General features: G+C 40.1%; 1 protein-coding gene and 1 long non-coding RNA gene across 3 annotated transcripts in view; both read left to right on the top strand.

Annotated features, from left to right (window-relative positions):
* The window catches only part of LOC115921134, an 81,155-nt gene that overhangs the window by 30,838 nt on the left and 24,432 nt on the right, over nt 1–25,885 (top strand). The window contains exons 5-8 of the mRNA XM_030978259.1: nt 11,918–11,974; nt 13,735–13,785; nt 17,763–17,819; nt 20,028–20,078. Coding sequence (XP_030834119.1) covers nt 11,918–11,974; nt 13,735–13,785; nt 17,763–17,819; nt 20,028–20,078 — 216 coding nt within the window. The remainder of the gene's footprint in view (nt 1–11,917; nt 11,975–13,734; nt 13,786–17,762; nt 17,820–20,027; nt 20,079–25,885) is intronic.
* On the top strand, nt 21,448–24,135 carry LOC115921186. 2 transcript variants are annotated; one of them, XR_004062799.1, is made up of 4 exons: nt 21,448–21,470; nt 22,351–22,663; nt 23,635–23,738; nt 23,943–24,135. It is a non-coding gene; the product is annotated as an uncharacterized LOC115921186 (long non-coding RNA). The 2 variants fall into 2 exon arrangements; XR_004062796.1 differs by lacking the exon at nt 21,448–21,470 and having other exon boundaries at nt 22,264–22,663; nt 23,943–24,133.

Below are 25,885 nucleotides of genomic sequence, written 5' to 3' on the forward strand. Positions count from 1 at the left end.
TTTTGCCATACTGTATGTATAGGTACAGCCATTTCTGTTTTGCCTATACATAGACCATACTGTACATGTATTTGGCATTGTGTGATCACTCTCACAGACACAATGATACCATTGAAATTGTATTCCATTGTATTGGTGGTGCTTCTCTTGTGTAGAAGCACTCAGCTACCACATACTTATTGTTGTATGAGAGCTAGCTACTCTCAGCAGTTCAATGTCTCTGCACAATCAAAGGGAAAGTACATTGGGGGTCCCATACTGTACTATCACAATTCCGTGTCAACCTATCATGTCAAACTACTAAGTTGTGGGGATATTAACCCTAATCCAGGCCCTTCTGGTGATGACTCCGCCTCGACTTTGGATATTCATAGGATTCAGTATACGAGTGAATTTCTACACTCACTCAATTCCGGAAGTACATGTAAATGTGAAAAATGGCGTGAGGACAACACCTTGGCCTGGGGGAGGATTTTATCCCTAGGTATCGGGCGACGGCTGAGGACACATCGGGGGAAACGGGGTGGCCGTGACGGATTCGAAGACCATCTTAAATTATGTACTATTAATGCACGCTCCCTTCGAAATAAATCCACTATTTTTAATGACTTTGTTAAGGATAACAAATGTGATATCGCTGCTATCAGTGAGACATGGCTGTCTGCATCTGATGATGCAGTCATAGCTGACCTCACTCCCCCTGGCTTTGCATTTCTGCACCACCCCAGAGCCTCCAGGCGTGAAGGTGGTGTCGGGCTCTTGTACAGGGACAATCTCTCTGTACATATTAACCAATTAGGCAACTATACAAGTTTTGAATCTATGTCAGCCGTGGTCTCCAATGGCACGACTAGTCTTGAGATCTTAGTCATGTATAGACCACCAGGTTATCAATCTTTTTCACTGTTCATTAATGAATTCTCAGATCTGTTGGATGAGAAATTGTATAAATTATCTCCTCTGGTCATCACAGGAGATCTTAATATACATTTAGACAATCTCTCATCCCAACACACCCAAAGGTTCAATGATCTTGTCGACGGGCATGGGCTCTGCCAGTTGGTGACTACGCCTACGCACGACCATGGCCATATTCTTGATGTCATTCTGGTCAGGAACTCCGATAGACTGTTGTACTCTCGCCTACGAGTAATACCCGGTATCTCTGATCACTCTGCTGTTACCTGTTTGCTACGTTTCGACAAGCCCCAGCGGAAAAATGCAACTTTCTCCTCTCGTAATATCAAGGGCATCAACAGGACTGATTTCGCCAACGATGTTACTAACAGTAGCATCATGTCTTCAGCAACAGAGAGCGTCGATGCTGCCGTTATCCGCTACAACTCAGAACTCTGCAGGTTACTGAACTCCCATGCTCCAGCCAGGACTCGGAAAGTAAGAGCTCATCAAGACAGTCCTTGGTATAACCATGACATCACCGAAGCGAAGAAAGAGCGGCGGAGACTTGAGAGGAAATGGCGGGACAATGGAAAGCTCCAGATTGACCGAGAGATGTTTTGTGCTCAGAGAGACCGGGTGAGCTACCTTGTCTCCAAGGCGAAACGTTCATACCACACCAGACTCATCGAGGATTGCGGCGATGATCACAAGAAACTCTACAATGTCGCCAATCGACTCTTGAACCGCAAACAGTCTTCTCCATTGCCGTCATATGTTGATGGCAATTCCATGGCTGAAACGTTTATTCAGTTCTTCTGTTTAAAAGTTAAAAAAATCCGAGATAGTCTTAATCCAAATGTTATACCACTCGAACCTGTCACCTCCTCCACACTAAGGACCTTTCAACATACCACCGCAGATGAAATTCTTTCCCTTCTTCGTAAATTGCCCCCTAAATCTTGTCCATTAGATCCAGTTCCTACCATTCTTTTAAAAGATTGCGCTCCGATATTTGCCCCGATTATTTCTGACATTGTTAATCTTAGTATGAATCAAGCCACTGTACCCTCAGTCTTAAAAACAGCACTTATACGCCCTTTGTTGAAAAAACCCTCTTTGGACCATGAATCCCTGAAAAATTACCGTCCTGTGTGTAATCTGCCATTTTTGTTCAAAATTCTAGAGAGAGTTGTGTTCTCTAGACTCTCAGATTATTTGCTGGAACACAATTTATTCGACCCTTTACAGTCAGCTTACCGCCCTCATCATAGTGTTGAGACCCTTCTCATCAATGTTTCAAGCTCAATCTTACGAGAAATGGACTCCGGATCTGTCACTGCCATGGTCCTTTTAGATCTGTCCTCAGCCTTCGACACCGTAGACCACAAAATACTTGTAAATACTCTCACAAGTCTGGGTATCCAGGACCAGGCTCTCGAATGGTTTGAATCATATCTTTCATGCCATTCACAGTCTGTCCTTTTAAATGGTTTCACATCCTCCCCCAGGCCACTTGGCTGTGGAGTACCCCAAGGCTCTGTGGGCGGGCCCACCTTATTTTCAATATATCTAACTGGTCTCAGAAATGTTTTTCAACGTCACTCTGTTCAATATCATTTATATGCAGATGACATACAAGTTTTTGTTTCTTTTCCGCCGCATCAAATTCGAGCTTCCCAAACCTTGCAAAATTTGGAAAATTGCATCGCTGATATTGACGCCTGGATGAAGTCACATTCTCTGCTATTAAATCATAGTAAATGCGAATTCATTCTTTTCGGCTCAAAACCTCAGTTGAATAAATTAAATATAGACTCAATTTCTATTTCCGGTAACACCATTCCCTTATCAAAGTCATGTCGCGATCTTGGCGTCATTCTTGATTCTCAAATGTCTATGTTCAAACAAATCACAAGCATTTCCAGATCAGTTCGCTATCAATTGCGCAATATTGGCTTCATACGGAAATATCTGACTCGTTCGGCAACAGAGAAACTTGTTCACTCACTTATTTCTTCACGTTTGGATTTCGGCAACAGTTTACTCTATAATTTACCAAATTCACAAATTGCACAGTTACAAAAACTACAAAATGCAGCTGCACGCATCATTTCTCTGTCAAGCAAACATAGTCATATTACTCCTATCTTACAAAATCTCCATTGGTTGCCTGTAAAAGAACGTATAATTTTCAAAATCCTTCTTTTAGTTCATCAAATCATGAACAAAACAGCTCCTGAATACAACCAGTCTTTAGTTCACCTCTACCAACCCACACGTACCCTCCGATCTTCCAACTCTGGTCTTCTACACATACCGCTTTCAAAGAAATCTTGGGGGGAACGAGCTTTTGCTCATGCCGGACCAGCCCTGTGGAATTCACTTCCACAGGAGCTGAAGAACTCCGACTCTTCAACATCTTTTAAGAGCAACCTTAAATCCCATTTGTTTAATTTTGCGTTTTGAAGACAGACATTCATTCTTTCCTTCTTTCATTTTTGCATTTTCTTTCTTATGTAAATGTACCGATTCTTTGTCATGATGTAATGTGTTCCTAATATTTTGAAGCGCCTTGAGCATTTAATTAAAATGGATAATGGCGCTATATAAATCTCATGTATTATTATCACGTTATTCTAGGAAGAAGACAACTTTAGACTGATTTGCAGTTTGCTCGACATTTATTCCGCTCCGAAACTAGGAGTCCTTTTCCTCAAAACATGTAAAGTAGGAAAGTCAAAGTAAAACAAGTAACATGCATAAAAGCAATAACAAAATCTTATAACCACAATAAAGAGGGTCCACCATAAACAATTCGACAATAATGTATAAACGTGATATGATTCAACAATCTTAAGGGTACATGTACCATGAGTGAAACTCAAAATTGTAGGGATCTCCGGTCACGTGATCAGCGGAGGGATAGTAACTCCTTCCGATCACCCCAGGTCCCTGGGGTTTACGTGACCTGCCGGTAGGATAGTATCTCCTACGGATGATCCCCACAACTTTTCAATACTCACAAAATCATCAATGCATAAATAACATAGTTATGGAAACACTATATTTGTGGGATCTCGAGTCACGCGATCAGCGGAAGGATAGTAATTCCCTCCGATCACCCCAGGTCCCTGGGGTTTACGTGACCTGCCGGTAGGATAGTATCTCCTACGGATGATCCCCACAACTTTTCAATACTCACAAAATCATCAATGCATAAATAACATAGTTATGGAAACACTATATTTGTGGGGTCTCGAGTCACGCGATCAGCGGAAGGGTAGTAACTCCCTCCGATCACCCCAGATACCTGGGGTTTACGTGACCCACCGACAGGATAGTATCTCCTGCAGTATCCCCAATGTTATCCCGGTGCTACTATACCAGCGCATATATAAGAAGTGGTGATAATCGGAACCAACCATGGAATAATCACGAGTAAAAGAAATCCTCCACCCACATTTTTTTTTTTTTTTTTTTTTTTTTTTTTTTTTGTGTGGAGGGGGGGGGGGGGGGGGTTGGGCGTGGTTTGCCATGGTTGCTTCCTTACCATCTATGGACCCATGCTGTTTAACTAACTATTATCATGTATTTATCATGGATTCAATCCGTAACATATTGTAATCTTATGTTATTATTCTTGCTGCTAGCCAGACAGTGATAGAGGCGAAAACCCGACAATATTGCCATTGTGGCTTAGTTTAACGAGCAAAATAATTATATTTCCTTTGTCGGGGAAAATTCCCCTATGGCCCACTTTGTAGTTCTGAGGCTACTGTGCGACCGAGTGGCTCTGACTCCACCCTCTGCTAGCTTAACAATTATGTACGACGTATACCAGTACATCAAAATCAATCATTAATTTAAATATGGTTCTAGTTTGTCAGCAATTAAATAAGTTTCAAGTTTAATGTGAATCCCAAAATGAAGGCGTATATATCTGAATATGTAACTCACGTTACAACACGCTGTTCCTCAACTTTTTGTGTTATAATAATTCCATTGTCACATCGAACCCAGTCTGTCCGAGATTCCACAAGGCTCATTAATAGCCGAATTAGTGTTATTGTCCCGTTTCCGTGGATGTAAATGTTCTATTCATGTGTACCCAAGCCCGAGTCTATTCCTTCTTGGAAGTTATCGATGAGAGCGTCGGATCCTCTGTCGGACAGGTGTACCCCATCTCTTAAAAATAAACTGTGATTGGATGGATCCAACTGATGAGCAATAACTGACGCATTCGGCAGCCGGGCTATTAATCTCCTCGCGTACTTGTTGAGCGATTTCCTGACCCCATCCATGGCGTCTTGTGATGTTCGATGACCACGACTGCTATGATAGAATAGGCGTGGGATGATGGTCGACCAGGCGATGTGCGTACGAGGCATGGCTGTCCGAAGGGTTTGAAGAGCCATATCGATCGCGATTCTGCATTGGCAGGCATCATTCAGGCCCAAGTTATTTGTTCCCAGATGCACGATTACTAGCGCAGGTGCTCGTTGGTTGTATCTCAACCTGTTCTCCACCAGGCGCGGAAGGTCTTGTAACGTCGCTCCTCCCTGACCGTGCCATTGGACCGTCCCTCTTGCTCTTCCCAGATCTTGGCGGTTGAGCATGCTCGCCCTCTGCTTGGCACGTCTGACCAAGCTGTCGCCTACGATCCAGATCCTGTCGCCGGTTGTCTCTGAAACAGGATGGAAAAACTCCCCAAAGTAATGTGTTCTATATTCATATTCATATCATCATACACGCGGGCTACTTATTCTCCCACTTATAATTTACTATGAAAGTATGTGATAGTAGGTTTCCATTAAAAGGAAAAAAGGAAGGAATGATCGTTCCTCTGTGTTACATGTAAAACCTAGCAGCGATGGGGGTTACGACAATATTAATGATTAGGGGAGTCTAATCAGGATAGTAACTCCTGGTTGATCCTCCAGTCCCATTCTGGTTATTAACATGAGCACTTCACATAATTGATCTGCACGTTGTATACTTTGTGTCGTGTTCAACTTTTTATTGTATTATAACGAGTTAGGTTAAATAATTGTGTAGAATTATTACTGCTTTCCCGTTTGCCCGTTAGTAATTTAACTCCAATTTGTCATGGTGATCTCTATTAATGTAATGTTGTGGCCTTGTTGGGAATTAATTGCATAATTTATGTGGAGCGCGTTGATATCGTAACATATTATGCTGTATATAAAGTTATCATTATTATTATCCTTATAATTATTATGTTTATGATAACGTTTATTCCTATCAATTTTAAGTTGCACCTGATATTTAGCGGATATAACGCATGTACACAGAGCTGCGCCACCTTCCCATTGCCATTATCTGTTCTGGGGGAACGCCTTTCAGGGCCGCTGTGGTTGCCGCTCCGATTCGAAAGGAGTGTGTGCCATATTGGCTACCACTGTACCCGTTGTGCTGTAGGGTTTTCTTCAGAACTGAACTAAATTGATACCTAGTTACAGGGGCCCCATCACGATGACAAAATAACGGACCATCTATATCAGGTCTTACACGGAGGTATGCTTTCATGGCTTTCACAGGGCACTTTTCATCTGTCCCATTGCTACCGATATTGATCGTGGTTCCTTGCCCGTATTGGTCGGTTTTTGAGAATCTAATACGTACTAGCAGGCTTCCCTTCGGGCCACTGCAAAATTTGATGTCATCCCTCGCTATGACCTTGTTTAAGTCATCGCCCTTCCTTTGAATCGTGAATTCTCCCACTCTCAGAAACCCCAAAAATGCTAATAAATATGATGCGTGAAACATCATTGATTCGTAGTGAGAATAGCATACAAGGTATAATGTTGGTATGATTGTCTCTAAAAGTTCCCAAGTTATGGGTCTTCTACTGTCTACCATAGATCTGTCGCGCCTGCTCCCTTCCTGCATTTTCTTAATTAAGAAATGTTTAGTTGGGTCCGCCCAGCTGTACATATTGTGTAAATATGATAACGCTGCGACATGCTTTGTGATGGTTGATGATGATTTCCCATTAATGGAGAGGTGTGCGATGAATGCCATAACCTGTGTAGTTGTTGTAGGCCATGATGTATTCAGTTGTCTATTCAATCGAAACTCTTGAAATGAGTCTACAGCACTCTGGTATGCCCGCTGTGATCCCTCTGCTAAGGACTGTCCTAGTAGTCTATGTGTTTCTGCTGCTAGGTCAGCACTATTCCCGTAGGTATACGACTTGGTCGGTCTCGTGCTCCTGGTGCTAGTTTGCGGAATCGCCCCATCTGAAATCGTGAAAGGGAGTCGGCAACACCATTGTCAAGTGTATGTACGTAAACTGCTTTATAGACAATGTTTTTCTTTAAGCAGATCAACACAAATTTACGTAATAACTCCATTATTTTCGGACATGATGATGTCTGCTTGTTTATTGCAAACTTCACTGACATGTTGTCTGTGTACAGGACTATTCTCCTATTCTGGAGTTCCTCCCCCCATGCAGCGATGGAGAGTAGTATGGGTATCATTTCTTTCCATGGTATTGACGTACCCTCGATAATTTCGCGCGACGACCACTTGTTATTAAACCACTTGCCTTCAAAATAGGCTCCGAAACCAATTTCCCCGCTAGCATCAGTGTACAGAACGTGGTCGTTATCTCCTCCCCACCCTTCCTGGGGGATGACTGATATGCCATTATAGTGGTTCAGGAATTCGAGCCATATGGTTAGGTCAGCTTGGGTCCCCTCATTCAACATTATACTGGTACTTTTCACATTTTTCCCTTTTGTTAAGTCTATTAACCGTCGTAGGAATGCTCTGCCCGGTCGTACAGCTCTGCAAATGAAATTCAAGGAGCCAATCAAAGATTGAATCTCTTTGACGGTGGCTGATTTATGAGCTAGCGCCCTACCGATTTTCCGTCTTATTTCCACCAGTTTTTCTTGTGGTACACGTACTTGCATTAGTACTGAGTCAAGCTCTAAGCCAAGAAATGTCAATCTAGTAGTAGGCCCTTCTGATTTTTCTTTGGCTAGGGGAACGCCTAGTTCTTTGCACACTAATATTAATGTATCAACAACTTGTTTACATGTTAATTCTTCATTTTGTATTGAACCCACACATAAGAAGTCATCCACATAGTGCACTATTTTGTTGGAGCCAATTCTTTCCCTAACGCAATGTTCAATAAACGTAGAAAAAGATTCGAAATATGCTGGGGCACATCTGATACCCATGGGTAAGCATTTGTCAATATAATATTTGCCGTCAAACTTGACCCCGAGCAGTTCAAAATCATTTGGATGAATCGGTAGTAACCTGAATGCCGATTTGATGTCCTCTTTTGCTAGCTCGGCACCTATGCCTGCTTCAACAATTAATTCTGTTGCTTTATCAAAACTCGTGTATTCAACCTTGCAAACTTTATCCGGAATAAAATCGTTTATTGAATACCCGGGTGGGTATGACAAGTGGTTAATTAAACGATATTCGCCCGGCACCTTTTTGGGCACCAGTCCAATGGGACTCGACCGTAATTTGTTTAGTGGCCTAACTTCAAATGGGCCTAGGTATCTACCCAGTCTTACCTCTTTTTGAATTTTTTCAAGTGCTACTGGTTTGTTGTTTTCCACTGATTTTAAATTGGGCATATCAGCCGGCATGCGGGGGCCTGTGTAATTCAATTTGAAGCCTTCAGTAAAGCCTTTTTTCAAAAATTCTGCGGCCTCCCTGTTAGGATACGTCTTTAACATAACTTTTAAGTTCTCGGTTATAATTGGTGTTTGTGCTAGAGACATTAAGTCACTCATCTGTTGCGTTATGTTATTATCTTCTTTCACATTGCCATGTATATCTTTATTATTCTTCTGTGTTTGTTCCCCATTTCTGGAGGTGCAGTTATTTGTTGTTGGGTTTGATGGCTTTGAGGTTTGACCGTTGGACTCCAGTGCAGTGGATTTTCCCATGCCCTTTGTTACCACAAAGGGTACATGCGTGTGTAAAGCGGCATGCCTGTCTAGAGCATTGCCCTGACCGGTAATTGAATTCATAGCATTCTCCGCCACGAAAGTTTTGTGCCCGAGATGGCGCCCTTCCCTTATTCATATTGGGTGTGAACTTTATTGTGCTCGACCCCCGGGGTGTGGCCCATTCCCGCTTGGTTGCCCACGATCCCTGTTGGGTTTGGGGGCGGTCTTGTATCCGCATGTTTCGCGGAGATCCCCCACCTATTACGTGAAGGAGCCACAATTCCCCATCTATTGATGACCACAACCCGCCTTTTCTGTGCATGCGATGTCGAAATTCGACATCGTAGTCTCTCCAACCATACCCATAGTACCGAGAGGCAGCAGATCGGATTAGTTGCCCATATTTCAGAAGCTCATGTGAGCGAGTTGGATTGGCTTCTAGATAAATACTGGTATATACAAGAAATGCATCGGTCCACCGTTCAATGGACACGATTTTATTTTTGTTAGAGGTAGCGGGTTTCAGCACTAACCTTCCCCCTTCGTGAGATATTGCTAGGTTAGGGGCTTGTTCGTCTACTGCCTCTGGCATTGATTGTGTTGCTATGTTTTGTGTCTCAAGAAGTGTGTTTAAATCTACATATTGCCCTCTCCATATTTTTTCCTTCATGTTGGGGTGTACTTTAGTCCCCAGTCTATCAGTGACCGGAAACAAGGGCGACTGATCTGTGTTATATGTGTGTGCACCACTGTGCTCCCCCCTTGTATCCCAGGCAGTAGCGCCTGACTGAGTCGGTTGCCCGACACTGCTTGCCCGTGTGGGAGGATGGGCTTCATTATCCCTCAAATTATGACTAGCTCTAGGCCTAGTGTCACTCTCGTTGTGTGTAGTTTGTAATTGAAAGCCAGCGTGTAGGCTACCGGTGTTTGGTACAATCGAGGGGAAGGAAACCACCAAGTTGCTTTCCCTCTCGCTTTCAAGATTGTTAGATCTATGTCGTGTTGTTTCACTAAATTGTGATATTTCTGGTAGATGTGATTGCATAGCTACGTCTACCTCACCTTGCATTGGCTGTGCATGTGAAGGCGGCTGGCTTGATGACTGGTTCGCTCCAGTTGTCTCGTTTCCACTGTATTGTGGTCCGTCAGTCTCCGGAGCCGGGTTTATGCTGGTAGTGGCTGAGCGTCCACTGCTGGGGTTACCGCTCGAGTGTCTCGCCCGTTTTGGCCGCCCCGCCCGCCGGGGAGTTGAGGTGCCGAGTACGTCTTGAGTGGTGTCGTTGCTAGACTGCCTTAATCTTGTAGACTGTCTAGGCCTAGCAATCTTTGGTTGGCGGGCGTTGGCGGGCCACCCGGCTCTGGCTTGATTTCCGCTTTCCCATCTTTCGATATACTGGGATTTCCTCTCGTTATTTAGACTTATCTGTATACTCAATAATTGAGTATACATTATTGTAGAGCCTTCTCGAAAAAGGACTTCTCCGAGCGGAGATAAAGTCGAAAGTGAGAAAATCTTGCACACGGCGTTCCCACGCTTACTGCGCGCATAACTCCACCGTTGTAGATTCACTGGCTGTGCGCATTTTCGGTTTCTTTACAGAGGTAAATTTCACATGTCGCTGTCTCACAAAGGCACCGCTTAAACAGCTGTAAAAGGCGCGCGCTATTTCTGGCCTATGCCAGCAATTGTTTTGTCTATCCTTGACTCTCCCAGAATGACTCTGATCATTTATTATGATCACGTTATTCTTGTAATGGCCAAAATTTAACTGATTAAATCTTTGCGCAGCATAAAACGTACGACCATTCGGTACAATGGTCTGAAAATCAAGACTATTACTTACTGGCTCTATAGCTCCTAAGTCGATTCGACAACTAATAGTCGTTATTTTCCCACTTAAAGACATTTTCAAGCCCCCCTTTTTCAAGGAAGATCTAAATTAGTATTATCTTATCTTTCAAATGCCGTTGGAATTTAATCTTTTAATTTTTTTGGCCTGCAAAAGGAACATAGTATACAAATAGTGAATGGTCATGAGGGCAATGGTACAAGATTTTGCACGAGGTGAAAGATAAGAGACGCTATATTCAACGAGGCGCAGCCGAGTTGAATGGAGCGTCTCATCTTTCACCGAATGCAAAATATTGTTCCATTGCACGAATAAAGACCATTCACTATTTGTTTTATACAACACCTCGGACGTGAACGGGCTTAAAACAGTTTTCCTAGGCATAAATCTCAGCGGTTTTTGTTTGTTTTCAATTTATGAAAATGCTGATAGTGAGCGCGCACTATTAAGCAGGCAGCAAACCATGCGCGTACCATGTGCCGCGCGTACAAACCTTTACGTTTATTGTTACGCGGAGTGCAATTTCGTTTGATCCTTTCGCACCATTGCACTCTGACGTCACTTAGCTCACCATATACTTTGTACATCGTTAGTGACGTCAGAGTGCAATGGTGCGAAAGGATCAAACGAAATTGCACTCCGCGTCAATGATGCCGTTCAATGGTACTTTTAGCGCATGTCATGTGATCAAGAATTGACCAATGAGGTTGCAAGAATCTTAGTAGGCGTTGTATAATACCTTATATCCAGGGGGGGGGGTAGGGGAATAATTCAAACGACCCTCTTTGGGGGTCATATTATCCTCTTTGGATCACATTCTTTATAAATGATCTTGCAGCCCTCAACTCTTTTTCAAATGATCAAGCCAGCCTACCCAGAGTTGTCTTTTTACACATCTGCAGAAAACAGGGTTTGTTTGCATAATTGTAGCCATCGATCATTGCTGCCAAGCTGCCCTCAATGTTTTGTTTTGTCCTCCCACCATTTTTAGCCGTTTAATCATGTCACTAGGTAATTAGTTAGGTACACACTTGGCTCCAACAGGGAAAGTGTTGCTTTTTATAAAACATGGATTGAAACTTAAAAGAATGATGCCGACCGATTTTTTAATGACATGTATTTATAAAAATGTCTATATATAGATATAAAATTGGGGGTCACAGTGTCCTGTTTGGATCACATGCTTTATAAATGCTCTTTATCCTAACTCAACTCTTTCAGATCAGCGAGCTACTCGACCAAGAGTTGGATTTACAAAGACGTAGGAGCTTGTTGGAGGTTTGTATGCATAACTTATAGCCATTGAACACTGGTGCCAAGTCCATGTATTCTGTTATGCTAAAGAAGGTTTAATATTTTGTAACTTCCCATGTCCGTACTAATACCCTTTTCTAACTGCACTCTATCGGAGTCACACCGATGAAAATACAGATTGAATTTTCCTTATGTAAACAAAGGTGAAACCGCAGTTTTTCCCTTGTCGGTTTCTAACTGCCGGTGAAATTCACTCGCTGTGGCAAGCCCTTGCCGGAAGTGAAGAATTATTCAAAATTATTAAGCCCGCGCTCCATCTAGCTAGCATGCAGCATGTTCAACCATAAGTCAACAAACACAGCTGGTTACGATAAAGCGCGCGTATACTGCGACCTTTGACCATTTTAATCGCTGTTTCAATCGCCTTTTTCTCCCGAACGTTTTCTAACTGCACGTTTCATCGGTGTCACACCGATGGAATGAGAATTTCTCCTGCTCTTGAGCAGGAGAATTTAATCGCCTATTTCTCTTCTTTTCATCGGCTATTTAATCGCCTTTTTCTCCTCTGTTGCTTTCTAACTGCCACTTTCATCGGATGCGTCCGGATGCATCCGATGAAAATCGGTGCAGTTAGAAAAGGGTATTAGGCATATTAACGTTTAAAACACGTCCAAAGAAGACTAATATTTGATTTGAATTTATATTCAATGCTTTGTACTATCTTTCCACATTGTTTAGTCCTCATGTAACAGTATAGGGTATTGCCAACATTGGATGGAAGCATGTTGTGTATACTTTATTCAATATGTGTACCAATTTTCATCTTCATATTGCTTACCATAACCGAGATCTCTGTGTCAATCAGCATGTTTCCATTAGTTATACTGAATTTATCTGGTTGAAGAAAATAGTCTACAATTGGCAGGGAAGGGCAGTTTCTATCTACGCGCATTATCCTGAAAAATACACTGCTCCGATTACACGGCCGTGAATAAAAGTTCATCAAACTTTGGCTAAGGTCACTGCAAAGTATTGAGGGACTGCTAGGTCAACCTGGGATTGTAGTGTCGCGCACATCGATGTAAAATATTCCGATCACGTGATCACTCTGCTTTCCGGTTTCTATCTGCTATGTGCTCTCAACCGGAATGAGGTGAGTTTCTACTTACGTTATCCGGTTAGTTTCCCCTGCAATATCCTTCTTGCCCGTGAACGCGACACAGCTCTCACGGCCATTATCCGGATAATGGCGGAGCAAGTCAGTTTCTATATGGCAAAATTCATCCCTTATCGGCCATTAACCGGATAATGGCTTTTAATAGAAACGCGCTGAATGTCAATGCCCCCCCCCCTCTACCTTCCAGCGCTTTCAGATTTCAGTTTTATATTTCCTACTGTTATGTCAGTGTACGCTATGTTACTTGATAATACTCGAAGCTCTTTAGTATTTTGTAGAGTTTGTTACAATACTCTCATGTGCTTTATTCAATAGATCTTGTATAATAGGTAGATCAGGGCCCGTTTCATGGTGTTTTACAACTTACAACTGTGCAGTAGATATGCCTTTGCTCTACAAAGCGTATCGGCGATGATGTTGTCCATTTCTTTAATATGAGTCACTCTTAGTCCATAAGGCTGGAGGAACAAGCTCCAACAAAACAGTCTCTGATTCTTGTTCCTGTATCGAAATGAAAAATAAGGCTACCAAGCTTATAAATTACATTTTGTGAATGTATAAACTCACATTTTGATATAACTAAGTCTATGCTTTAATATATTTTCAGTCGATGGAGGAAAAGGGAGGAAAGAGGTCTGATGATACAACTGCAAAATGGGTTTGTGTGCTTGAGATTTTCAATTCCATTTCTTACTTTGGGACCAAGTTTATACCCAACATGACCTTTTACTATGTGAACAGGCAAGGTATATCATTGCCGTAAGTATGTTAAAAGAAATGCCTATCACCTTCAATTAATTAGGTGATACGTACGAAGTCTACGTATCACCTATTGATTTCGTCAAGATTTTATTTTTTATTTTTATTTTTATTATTCTTCCTCGAATTTGTTCGCAGAATATCTCAAGACTGAATAAAGACATTATCATAAAACTTGACACGATGATAGATCTTAGTCTAACTTAGAACTGCGTGACTTTTTAGAGAGTCAAATTGATGGTGACGTCATCCAGGCGCCATTTTGTGAAAATCAACTTATGATCATATCTTCATAACGGAAAGGTATTTTTCATTCATAATTATCATGATTAAGATCAATATCCGTCCGGTCAAGTTGAGGTCAATAAAAGTGCGCAAATGCGCGCGTGCGCGTTCGTCCGCGCGTTTACGCGCGCGCAAAAATTTAAAATGCTCTAAATCATCCCAATTTTTTTTTGCATACGTTTCAGGCGATATGAAGCATTTGACAAAAAATCGCGCGCGCGTTTTTTGGGCGTACTTGCATTTTGCAACATAGAATCGCCGAATTTTTTCTGTCATCATATTTGGTACATTTTTCCAAGCATTTTGATAACTTGTTCACCTTTTAATAACGCAATGAGCGTCCGTCAAAGTTGACAGCACGCGCGGATCTGCATTATCTTTATCCACAATACATGGGCAAAAAGATGCCTATACAAAATTCATTGTAACTCTTCAGAATAGATAGGAACTCCCAATATTTTTTCATATTTGGATAGATTATGAGTTGGAAATATGATTTTATGTCTCATTTGACCCTCAATTAACTCATGACGTAATCATAATGGCCTCCAAACTCAAAATTTCAATTTGCATATTAAGACGTCAGCATATTTTTGGAAAATTGATTGTATCTCTGTAGATATTAATCGTTTTTCTTCCAAATTTTGATATGTTCTAGCGGAGAAAATTTCCTACAAATGCGGTAACCACAATTTTCATTTTGACAAAGACATCATGTCGTATATTTGCGATTAAAGGAGGCATGTCAATTTTTCACATTTTGCGTGTATTCTCTATGGGACATGACTTTTTCTCAAAACTGGATTCTACATTCCTGTCTTTTCGCGAGCAAAATCTCCATTGTTTTAGCTTTGTTTTCGCTGAGCTTCGAGTATGTTGTAGCTGAGACCATAAGCTATCACTAGTTTGCCTTTTATTTTTCAATCAGATGCCGGGATTATGCTCATATTTCACTTGCAAAGTAGGCTTTGAGCATTCCATTTCCCGTTTACGTGTAATCGCTATGGGAAATGTTTTGGTATATCGGTAACGCACTTGACTTCCAACCTCGAGATCCCTGGTTCGAGTCCGGGTGTCTCCAACAATTTTTTTCTTCACTTTTTTTTCTTTTTGACCTTTCACTGTACCATCTCTTTTGATTATTAAAACATGTAGATTCGCAAATAATGTATAAAACAACCCTATTTACTTTATTATTACCCTATTTTCACTTAATCCATTACTTTTTGCGTGTAATCCCTACGGGAGATGACTTTTTCTCAAATCTGGATTCTACATTCCTGTCTTTTGCGAGCAATATCGCCATTATTCCTGTCTGGATTTCGTTGACTTTTGAGTATGTTGTAGCTGAGACTATATGCTATCTAAATCATCCCTCATTTTTCCAATGAGATATCAGGATCACGCTCATGATCATGATCATTATCATCATCATTATCATCATGATCATCATTATCATAATGATGATAATCATTTATCAATTACATTTTCATTTCTTTGAATAAGATAAAATCATCAAAATATGTTCTTCATGATGTAAATTAGAGTCAAAGGTTTAACTGGTTACTGCATAGAGTCAATGATCATATATTGTCTCAATCTATCTTCCCTAGATCCATAATGATCAAGGGATCGACACAATTTAAACTTGACATATGGATAGATCATAATGGGAGAAGCATTTTATAAAATAATATGATATCGTGTAATGTATTCTTCGTTATGTAAACCAATATCATACGTATCACCTAATTCGTCTAAGTGACAAATTCAAGTCTAGTTAGCTTTTAAAGTTACACAATAAAAAGGCAACAAGCTTGTGTAATCTGCCTTGTCATAGAAAACAGTCTTCCTTATTGAAAGCAATGATCTCTTTTGGTACTCAGATACCAGACGCAATGCTTTGATATATGATTATATTGGAGTTACTCATTTTTCTAAAAAAAATTCTTCTGCTGGTTTATATATTCCAAACTACAAATTTCCCATACCTTTAAAGATACTATGTCCCTTTTGCAACCAACCTCAAAATCTGTAGAACTTTGCAGGAATTATGAATATGTCAAGTATGTCCTATCTGTGAACTTTAAAATTTAGCAGTGTCCTAATATTCAAATTATGCAAGGAAACCTGTTTACTTGCTAGACTTCACTGTCAGACACTATTGAGTGACTGACTAGCTTTTTTTCTTCTTTGGTAAAAAACATACATATAATGAGCTATAAAGGGTACATGAGCATTTGTCTACATCAATGACCCACTTCTTGTAATGGCCAAAATTTAACTGATTAAATCTTTGCGCAGCTTAAAAAGTACAACCATTCGGTACAATGGTCTGAAAATCAAGACTATTACTTACTGGCTCTATAGCTCCTAAGTCGATTCGACAACTAATAGTCGTTATTTTCCCACTTGAAGACATTTTCAAGCCCCCTTTTTCAGGGAAGATCTAAATTAGTATTATCTTATCTTTCAAATGCTGTTGGAATTTAATCTTTTAATTTGTTTGGCCTGCAAAAGGAACATAGTATACAAATAGTGAATGGTCATGAGTGCAATGGTACAAGATTTTGCACGAGGTGAAAGATAAGAGACGCTATATTCTACGAGGCGCAGCCGAGTTGAATGGAGCGTCTCATCTTTCACCGAATGCAAAATATTGTTCCATTGCACGAATAAAGACCATTCACTATTTGTATTATACAACACCTCGGACGTGAACGTGCTTAAAACAGTTTTCCTAGGCATAAATCTCAGCGGTTTTTGTTTGTTTTCAATTTATGAAAATGCTGATAGTGAGCGCGCACTATTAAGCAGGCAGCAAACCATGCGCGTACCATGCGCCGCGCGTACAAAACTTTATGTTTATTGTTACGCGGAGTGCAATTTCGTTTGATCCTTTCGCACCATTGCACTCTGACGTCACTTAGCTCACCATATACTTTGTACATCGTTAGTGACGTCAGAGTGCAATGGTGCGAAAGGATCAAACGAAATTGCACTCCGCGTCAATGATGCCGTTCAATGGTACTTTTAGCGCATGTCATGTGATCAAGAATTGACCAATGAGGTTGCAAGAATCTTAGTAGGCGTTGTATAATACCTTATATCCAGGGGGGGGGGGTAGGGGAATAATTCAAACGACCCTCTTTGGGGGTCATATTATCCTCTTTGGATCACATGCTTTATAAATGATCTTGAATCCCTCCTCAACTCTTTTTCAAATGATCAAGCCAGCCTACCCAGAGTTGTCTTTTTACACATCTGCAGAAAACAGGGTTTGTTTGCATAATTGTAGCCATCGATCATTGCTGCCAAGCTGCCCTCAATGTTTTGTTCTGTCCTCCCACCATTTTTAGCCGTTTAATAATGTCACTGGGTAATTAGTTAGGTACATGTACACTTGGCTCCAACAGGGAAAGTGTTGCCTTTTATAAAACATGGATTGAAACTTAAAAGAATGATGCCGACCGATTTTTTAATGACATGTATTTATAAAAATGTCTATATAGATATAAAATTTGGGGTCACAGTGTCCTGTTTGGATCACATGCTTTATAAATGCTCTTTATCCTAACTCAACTCTTTCAGATCAGCGAGCTACTCGACCAAGAGTTGGATTTACAAAGACGTAGGAGCTTGTTGGAGGTTTGTATGCATACCCTATAGCCATTGAACACTGTTGCCAAGTCCATGTATTCTGTTATGCTAAAGAAGATTTAATATTTTGTAACTTCCCATATCCGTACTAAGGCATATTATAGTATTAATGACTGCCTTGAGAGAAATAGTTGTTTTTATACGCTCAAGGGAAGGTTAGAATTGTGCTATTGCCTGAGGCGTGCCGAGGGCAATAGCCCAATTGTAACCTTCCCGAGAGCGTATAAAAACAACTATTTCTCGAATATTAAAGCAGTCATTAATACTTTTATATGCCGAAAACAAAAGAGTCAACTAATGACACCACCTTGGCCTTTCTCTAGTTTATCTGCACGGTTGTTTTTTATGAGTGTATCTTTGAGATTATAGACTAGATCTAGATTCTAGTCTAAGCAAGATATTTTTACAATTTTGGGGGTGGGCCGGCCCTGTGGGAAATATGGAGAAGAACCTGCGCTTTCATATGACACCTCACTTATTGAGTATCACCTTCAGGATCACAACAGATAAAGGTTTGAATCTCGAATTGAAAAAAAAAAATAGACTTTTTTTGCATGGTCGCGCAATGCACGTAGACTGCATAGAGACTGCATTGCGTGCAATCTCTATGGGAAGAATTTCAGCACACAACATCGGGTGCGCGATCAGACTAGATCTATTTTCGTCTACGTCTATGCTGGTACTCCATTTTCAGCAACTAAACGAACGTGTTTATGGATAATTTCACGTACCCTTTTTGTTGTTCTTGCTGTCAGCGAGTCTTGCATTTGATAAGTTGAAATCTTGGGAGAGTTTCTTTAGCCATTTTTGTCTTGTTTGGAATTGTCTTGTCTTGTATGAAAATACCGACCAATTCTTCGCACACGTACGGTATCCTCGATCGCTCAAACCATTTTTTAACATGTAAACCTATGGGTAAAAATGGTTACTGGGATTTTAGAACTATTTTTTAAAACTATTACATGGGTTTGGAATTTTACCGGGAATTTTACAGGAATAGTTTAAGTTTATGAATGCAATTTCGACCAATCAGATGGCTGGATTTCTTAAGTGAGGTATATAATAACGTTTAAAACACGTCCAAAGAAGACTAATATTTGATTTGAATTTATATTCAATGCTTTGTACTATCTTTCCACATTGTTTAGTCCTCATGTAACAGTATAGGGTATTGCCAACATTGGATGGAAGCATGTTGTGTATACTTTATTCAATATGTGTACCAATTTTCATCTTCATATTGCTTACCATAACCGAGATCTCTGTGTCAATCAGCGTGTTTCCATTAGTTATACTGAATTTATCTGGTTAAAGGAAATAGTCTACAATTGGCAGGGAAGGGCAGTTTCTATCTACGCGCATTTTCCTGAAAAATACACTGCTCCGATTACACGGCAGTGAATAAAAGTTCATCAAACTTTGGCTAAGGTCACTGCAAAGTATTGAGGGACTGCTAGGTCAACCTGGGATTGTAGTGTCGCGCACATCGATGTAAAATATTCCGATCACGTGATCACTCTGCTTTCTGGTTTCTCTGTGCTATGTGCACTCTACCGGAACGAGGTGAGTTTCTACTTACGTAATCTGGTTAGCTTCCCCTGCAATATCCTTCTTGCCCGTGAACGCGACACCGCTCTCACGGCCATTATCCGGATAATACCGGAGCAACTCAGTTTCTATATGGCAAAATTCATCCCTTATCGGCCATTAACCGGATAATGGCTTTTAATAGAAACGCGCTGAATGTCAATGCCCCCCCCCCCCTCTACCTTGCAGCGCTTTCAGATTTCAGTTTTATATTTCCTACTGTTATGTCAGTGTACACTATGTCACTTGATAATACTCGAAGCTCTTTAGTATTTTGTAGAGTTTGTTACAATACTCTCATGTGCTTTATTCAATAAATCTTGTATTATAGGTAGATCAGGGCCTGTTTCATGGTGTTTTACAACTTACAACTGTGCAGTAGATATGCCTATGCTCTACAAAGCGTATCGGCGATGATGTTGTCCATTCCTTTAATATGAGTCACTCTTAGTCCATAAGGCTGGAGGAACAAGCTCCAACAAAACAGTCTCTGATTCTTGTTCCTGTATCGAAATGAAAAATAAGGCTACCAAGCTTATAAATTACATTTTGTGAATGTATCAACTCACATTTTGATATAACTAAGTCTATGCTTTAATATATTTTCAGTCGATGGAGGAAAAGGGAGGAAAGAGGTCTGATGATACAGCTGCAAAATGGGTTTGTGTGCTTGAGATTTTCAATTCCATTTCTTACTTTGGGACCAAGTTTATACCCAACATGACCTTTTACTATGTGAACAGGCAAGGTATTTCATTGCCGTAAGTATGTTAAAAGAAATGCCTATCACCTTCAATTAATTAGCTTTTAAAGTTACACAATAAAAAGGCAACAAGCTTGTGTAATCCGCCTTGTCATAGAAAACAGTCTTCCTTATTGAAAGCAATGATCTCTTTTGGTACTCAGATACCAGACGCAATGCTTTGATATATGATTATATTGGAGTTACTCATTTTTCTAAATATTTGTTCTTCTGCTGGTTTATATATTCCAAAATACAAATTTCCCATACCTTTAAATATACTATGTCCCTTTTGCAACCAACCTCAAAATCTGTAGAACTTTGCAGGAATTATGAATATGTCATGTATGTCCTATCTGTGAACTTTAAACTTTAGCAGTGTCCTAATATTCAAATTATGCAAGGAAACCTGTTTACTTGCTAGACTTCACTGTCAGACACTATTGAGTGACTGACTAGCTTTTTTCTTCTTTGGTAAAAAACATACATATAATGAGCTATAAAGGGTACATGAGCATTTGTCTACATCAATAACCCACTTCTTGTAATGGCCAAAATTTAACTGATTAAATCTTTGCGCAGCATAAAACGTACGACCATTCGGTACAATGGTCTGAAAATCAAGACTATTACTTACTGGCTCTATAGCTCCTAAGTCGATTCGACAACTAATAGTCGTTATTTTCCCACTTGAAGACATTTTCAAGCCCCCCTTTTTCAAGGAAGATCTAAATTAGTATTATCTTATCTTTCAAATGCCGTTGGAATTTAATCTTTTAATTTGTTTGGCCTGCAAAAGGAACATAGTATACAAATAGTGAATGGTCATGAGTGCAATGGTACAAGATTTTGCACGAGGTGAAAGATAAGAGACGCTATATTCTACGAGGCGCAGCCGAGTTGAATGGAGCGTCTCATCTTTCACCGAATGCAAAATATTGTTCCATTGCACGAATAAAGACCATTCACTATTTGTATTATACAACACCTCGGACGTGAACGTGCTTAAAACAGTTTTCCTAGGCATAAATCTCAGCGGTTTTTGTTTGTTTTCAATTTATGAAAATGCTGATAGTGAGCGCGCACTATTAAGCAAGCAGCAAATCATGCGCGTACAAACCTTTTGGTGGTATTCTCAAAAGCGGCCTAAGTTAAATCAGTGGCCTAAACCTGGTTTAAACCATGGACTATCTTTTTTGCTATTCTCGAAGGTGGCCTAAAGATAAGCCAGGTTTAAATACGTCATAGTTCGGCCTAACTTCGCGTGACGTCACTTCTTAAGTTAATCGACTGTCTGCGGAGAGTGAACGGTAAGTTTTGCATTGAATTTCTATATTTGATAACAATTTACACTCTTTTGTATCGGATAAGCGCTCATGAAAGTTACACCAGCTAATAAAGTATTTTTGTTACTTTCATGTTGCTGTACTGGTGATAATCTAAAATGCTTTTAACTGAATAAATTTAGAGGAAACTTGGTAAATGTTCACAGTGTTCGCAGACCAGTCCCATACGTGCAAATAATTGTCGGTTAACATTTTCGTTTCCTGAGATTGAGCAATTTCTTACCAGGTAATTCTTTTTCTTGGCACTATTGTCCTTTCGTACGTATATACCACCTTAACACCACCCTAAAACTATAATTGCTAGACGTAGAAACTACTTTTATAGTGGATTTTCGAGACGCTGTTGCCTAAAAGTGGACTAGCACTAGGCCTAAATCTAGATCTAGCTGTCTCTTTTGTTCGTTACCCTCTGATTTGGGTAGAGGAGCCGACCCTACCCAAATCAGAGGCTAACGAACAAAAGAGAGAGAAATTTTGGTCTGGTATCACCTCTGCCTGAGCTGCAGTGCTAGTTGTGGCTGTTGGTGCGATAATTTTCTACAGGATGATGATGATTTTTATAACCACCCATCCCCCCCCCCCAAGAAAAACTTTAAAAAAATATATATATTACTAGACCTAGATTCTAGATCTAAATTTCATCAATAAGAGTCTAGTCTAGACAGGTCTAATACCAATTGAAAGGAAATGGACAGAAGCTTCCTTTTTTGACAAACAGTTGCTGATGTTACAGTAGCTAGTAGTTTAGGCCTATAATACTTGTTAGTAAACTACAGAGAAAGAGAAATTGTAATTTCTTATCAAATATCAACATATTTTTCATCTTGATTTTCTGCTATTTCAGGTTCTTTTCAATTGATGCATGGGGATGAAAAAAGAAGGCCTCTCCCAAGCTATGGTGTCCCGCCTTGTGAAGTCCATCTCAATAGCCATTGCCAGGAGATGGGAGCAACACATCACAATTCCTTCAACAAGAGAGGCAGTCCTGCAGAGTGCAGACCCAACATGAATGTTATAATTACTGCCATTTCCCTGGCGTTAATATGGTCGGTGCTATTGATTGCACCCACGTAGGCATCTCCAAGCCAGTTGGCCCAACACCAGTTATTTCCTGAACAGGAAAAATAGATACTACATTTTTCTTGGAAAGTCTGCTGGTGAGTAAAGCTGTAATTACGCCTAAATTGTGTAAACTAAATCATGTTTATACAATTAAAAAAAAAAGATCTGCTGAATTTATGAATCTGCAGATGTGTCTACAGGTACATTATGAAGTGATTTAAAATTGTTTTGTCTGATGAATGTAGGTGCAATCTACACTCAAACTTTTATTCATTTGACATGGGCACGAGCTAATATTTTCAGCTCGATTGCCATTGCTACCAGTCACTCCTGACAGTGACAGCTTGGCCGAGACTTTTGGGCGAACTATCTGAAAATAAGACACAAATAATCAACAGTTGATTAACTACTTTCAAATTTGGGTCAGAAGAAAATTCAAACCTACCACTAACAATTCTGGACCATATAAGACTTAGAGACCTACAGACTGCAGTACAGTACAGTGCAGTAAATTTTCATTTTACTTTTTCCCCTTTCACGAAGCTCATTTTGGGAGATAACATAACAAAGACAATCATTGGTCTAATGTTAGATTGAACTAAAACGGAAAAGTTGGGCTCTAACGATTAGGGCCTTGTAAAATCTTTATTCCAGGCTGCGTTTACATCTAGGTTAGGCCAACTGTCGGCTGGTTATGTAAGTAAGATGTAGACCTCTAGACTTAATATTAGGAAAGGGACTAACTTGGCTATAGACTTTAACTACTTAGGGATTTCTTAGGCCATGACATGGCAAGTAAAACTTGGTGCAAGCACATTTATGAGATAGTACTGCAAGAATGTGTATGTTTGTTCTTGACTTTAAAAGAGATACCGGTAGTCATTCTGTAAATCAATGATTACTAGTAACTGAGTGGGGAGGGGGTGCCTAGTCACTGCCTACATGAAAGGCGCCTTAAGTTTTTTTTTAAGTTAGAATATGATTGACACTATAACTAAGAACAATTATCAATGGAGTAGATCTTTGATATTTTAATGAGGTCTAAACCTTTTTATTTTTGTTTCAGGATGATGTTTTTCTTCAGTAAAATAAATGAAGGCAAATTCCCTGATAACTGAGACAAATTCAGAGAGAGGAAGGAGAACTACTGAGCTGCTGAATTTCTGACAGGTAGGCTGTAAGAATAAGTTGTTGTTTGTATTCCCAGGTACTTCAAGGATGGCATTTGTTCATTCACATTTGTCCATCAATACTTTCATTTAATTGATTATGCACTCCACTTTTACCACAATGTACATGCAAGACCTTTTTAAGGTTTAACAGAAATAGGTTTCAATGTGTTTCCTTTCATTATTTTCTCTTTTCATTCAACAGACATACTTGCAAGGACTATGAAGTTCTACTTAGCCTCTTCAATGAACCAGACTCCATCTGCTGTAACTGTGACTGCATGGGGATCAAAACCTTTGTATTATAATCCTCATAACATGAAGCTATGGTAACAAACAAGCAACCATTGATAAAAAGCCTGATATGTCCTTGTTGTTTGTGTGAACCACAAAGCAACCATCACTCATAAGGATATTTTTATGTACATCAGATGTGATCATTGTTTCACTGGAAAAATTGTGATTTTGATTCATTTAAGAAATCTTGTTTTATAATGTGTTTTATAATATAGTACAAGTCATGATATAACAGATTCCCTGCAAAAGAAACACGGCTCAAAAGTAGACTATGCTTTGTTTTAAAAAAATGGGAGAAGGTAATGTAACAAATACATAACATTTAATTCTAATAGTTTCAAGTAGCAGATTATGAGGCTATTGGAGCTTAATATTTGATTTTGACCTTTGACCGTATTCATCATGAATTACAATCTTTTCTGTTTTAAGAAAAATAAATAAATTGAACATAATTGTTGATATGTTATATACAATATTCCTTTCATATCTTTTGATTTTAAGTGTGCATATTGTTGGGTTCATTGAATTATACATGGAAAAAGTCTTGAAATAGAACAGTGGGAGAACAGAGAGCGAACGAGAGAGAGAGAGAGAGATAGAGTAAAAGAGAAAGGGAACCAAATGAGAAAGAACAATTTAATGGTGAGAGAAATAAACAATGATGTGAGATAGTGTGTGTGTGTGACAGAGAGAGAGATGGAGATAGGGAGAAAGAGTTGGGGGGGGGGGGGTGACAGTGCCCCTTTTTTCAAATGCCCCTTTTTATATAGGAAAGTTCCCTTTTAACTTTGTAAGAAGTGCCCCTTTTTCCATAGGAAAAGTGCCCCTTCCCCTTTTCACCTCTGATAAGTGCCCCTTTAATTTTGACACGCGCCCCTTTTCCTTTGACAAGTTTTCATTTTCCTTTGCAATAAGTGCCCCTTTTCACTTTTGAGAAGTGCCCCTTCACCTCTGATTATTGCCCTATTTAAATCTGAGAGGTGCCCCTATTAACAAAATTATCGGTGCCCCTTTTATTTCAACAAATGCACATTTCCTTTATTATAAGTGCCTCTTTTTCATTCTCATAAGTGCCCCTTTTGAAATATGTTCAATGCCCCTTTTTCAGTTGCGATATGTGACCCTTTTCATCTCTTATAATTTCCCTTTTAACAATGATACAATTCCAGCAAGTGCCCTTTTTGTTGGTGCTGCCCCCCGCTTTGGAAGTTGCGCCGCCGTCCCTGGACGTCATATTGCTCAAGTTGTCGAGGTGATGCATCCTCTCCACACTCAGCGCGCATCCATTGTCTTAGCCCATTGTCTTAGTGCATTGTGACGTCATATTGCTCAAGTTGTCGAGGTGATGCATCCTCTCAACACTGCGCGCATCCATTCTCTTAGTGCATTGTGACGTCGCAGCTTCGGTACTGAGCATGTGCAGAAACTGTAACCATGGTGAATGATCCATGGACTAAGTTAGGCCAGGTTTAAACCATGGATCAGTTAGGCCACCTTTCGAGAAATGAAAATGACTTAGGTCAGCGGCCTAAGTTAAGCCTGGCCTAACTAAACCACGGACTAAGTTAGGCCAGGTTTAACTTAGGCTGCTTTCGAGAATACCAACCTTTATGTTTATTGTTACGCGGAGTGCAATTTCGTTTGATCCTTTCGCACCATTGCACTCTGACGTCACTTAGCTCACCATATACTTTGTACATCGTTAGTGACGTCAGAGTGCAATGGTGCGAAAGGATCAAACGAAATTGCACTCCGCGTCAATGATGCGGTTCAATGGTACTTTTAGCGCATGTCATGTGATTAAGAATTGACTAATGAGGTTGCAAGAATCTTAGTAGGCGTTGTATAATA

This window comes from Strongylocentrotus purpuratus, unplaced genomic scaffold, assembly GCF_000002235.5.
Source record: "Strongylocentrotus purpuratus isolate Spur 01 unplaced genomic scaffold, Spur_5.0 spur5_contig_812, whole genome shotgun sequence".
In the NCBI taxonomy this organism is placed as follows: domain Eukaryota; kingdom Metazoa; phylum Echinodermata; class Echinoidea; order Camarodonta; family Strongylocentrotidae; genus Strongylocentrotus; species Strongylocentrotus purpuratus.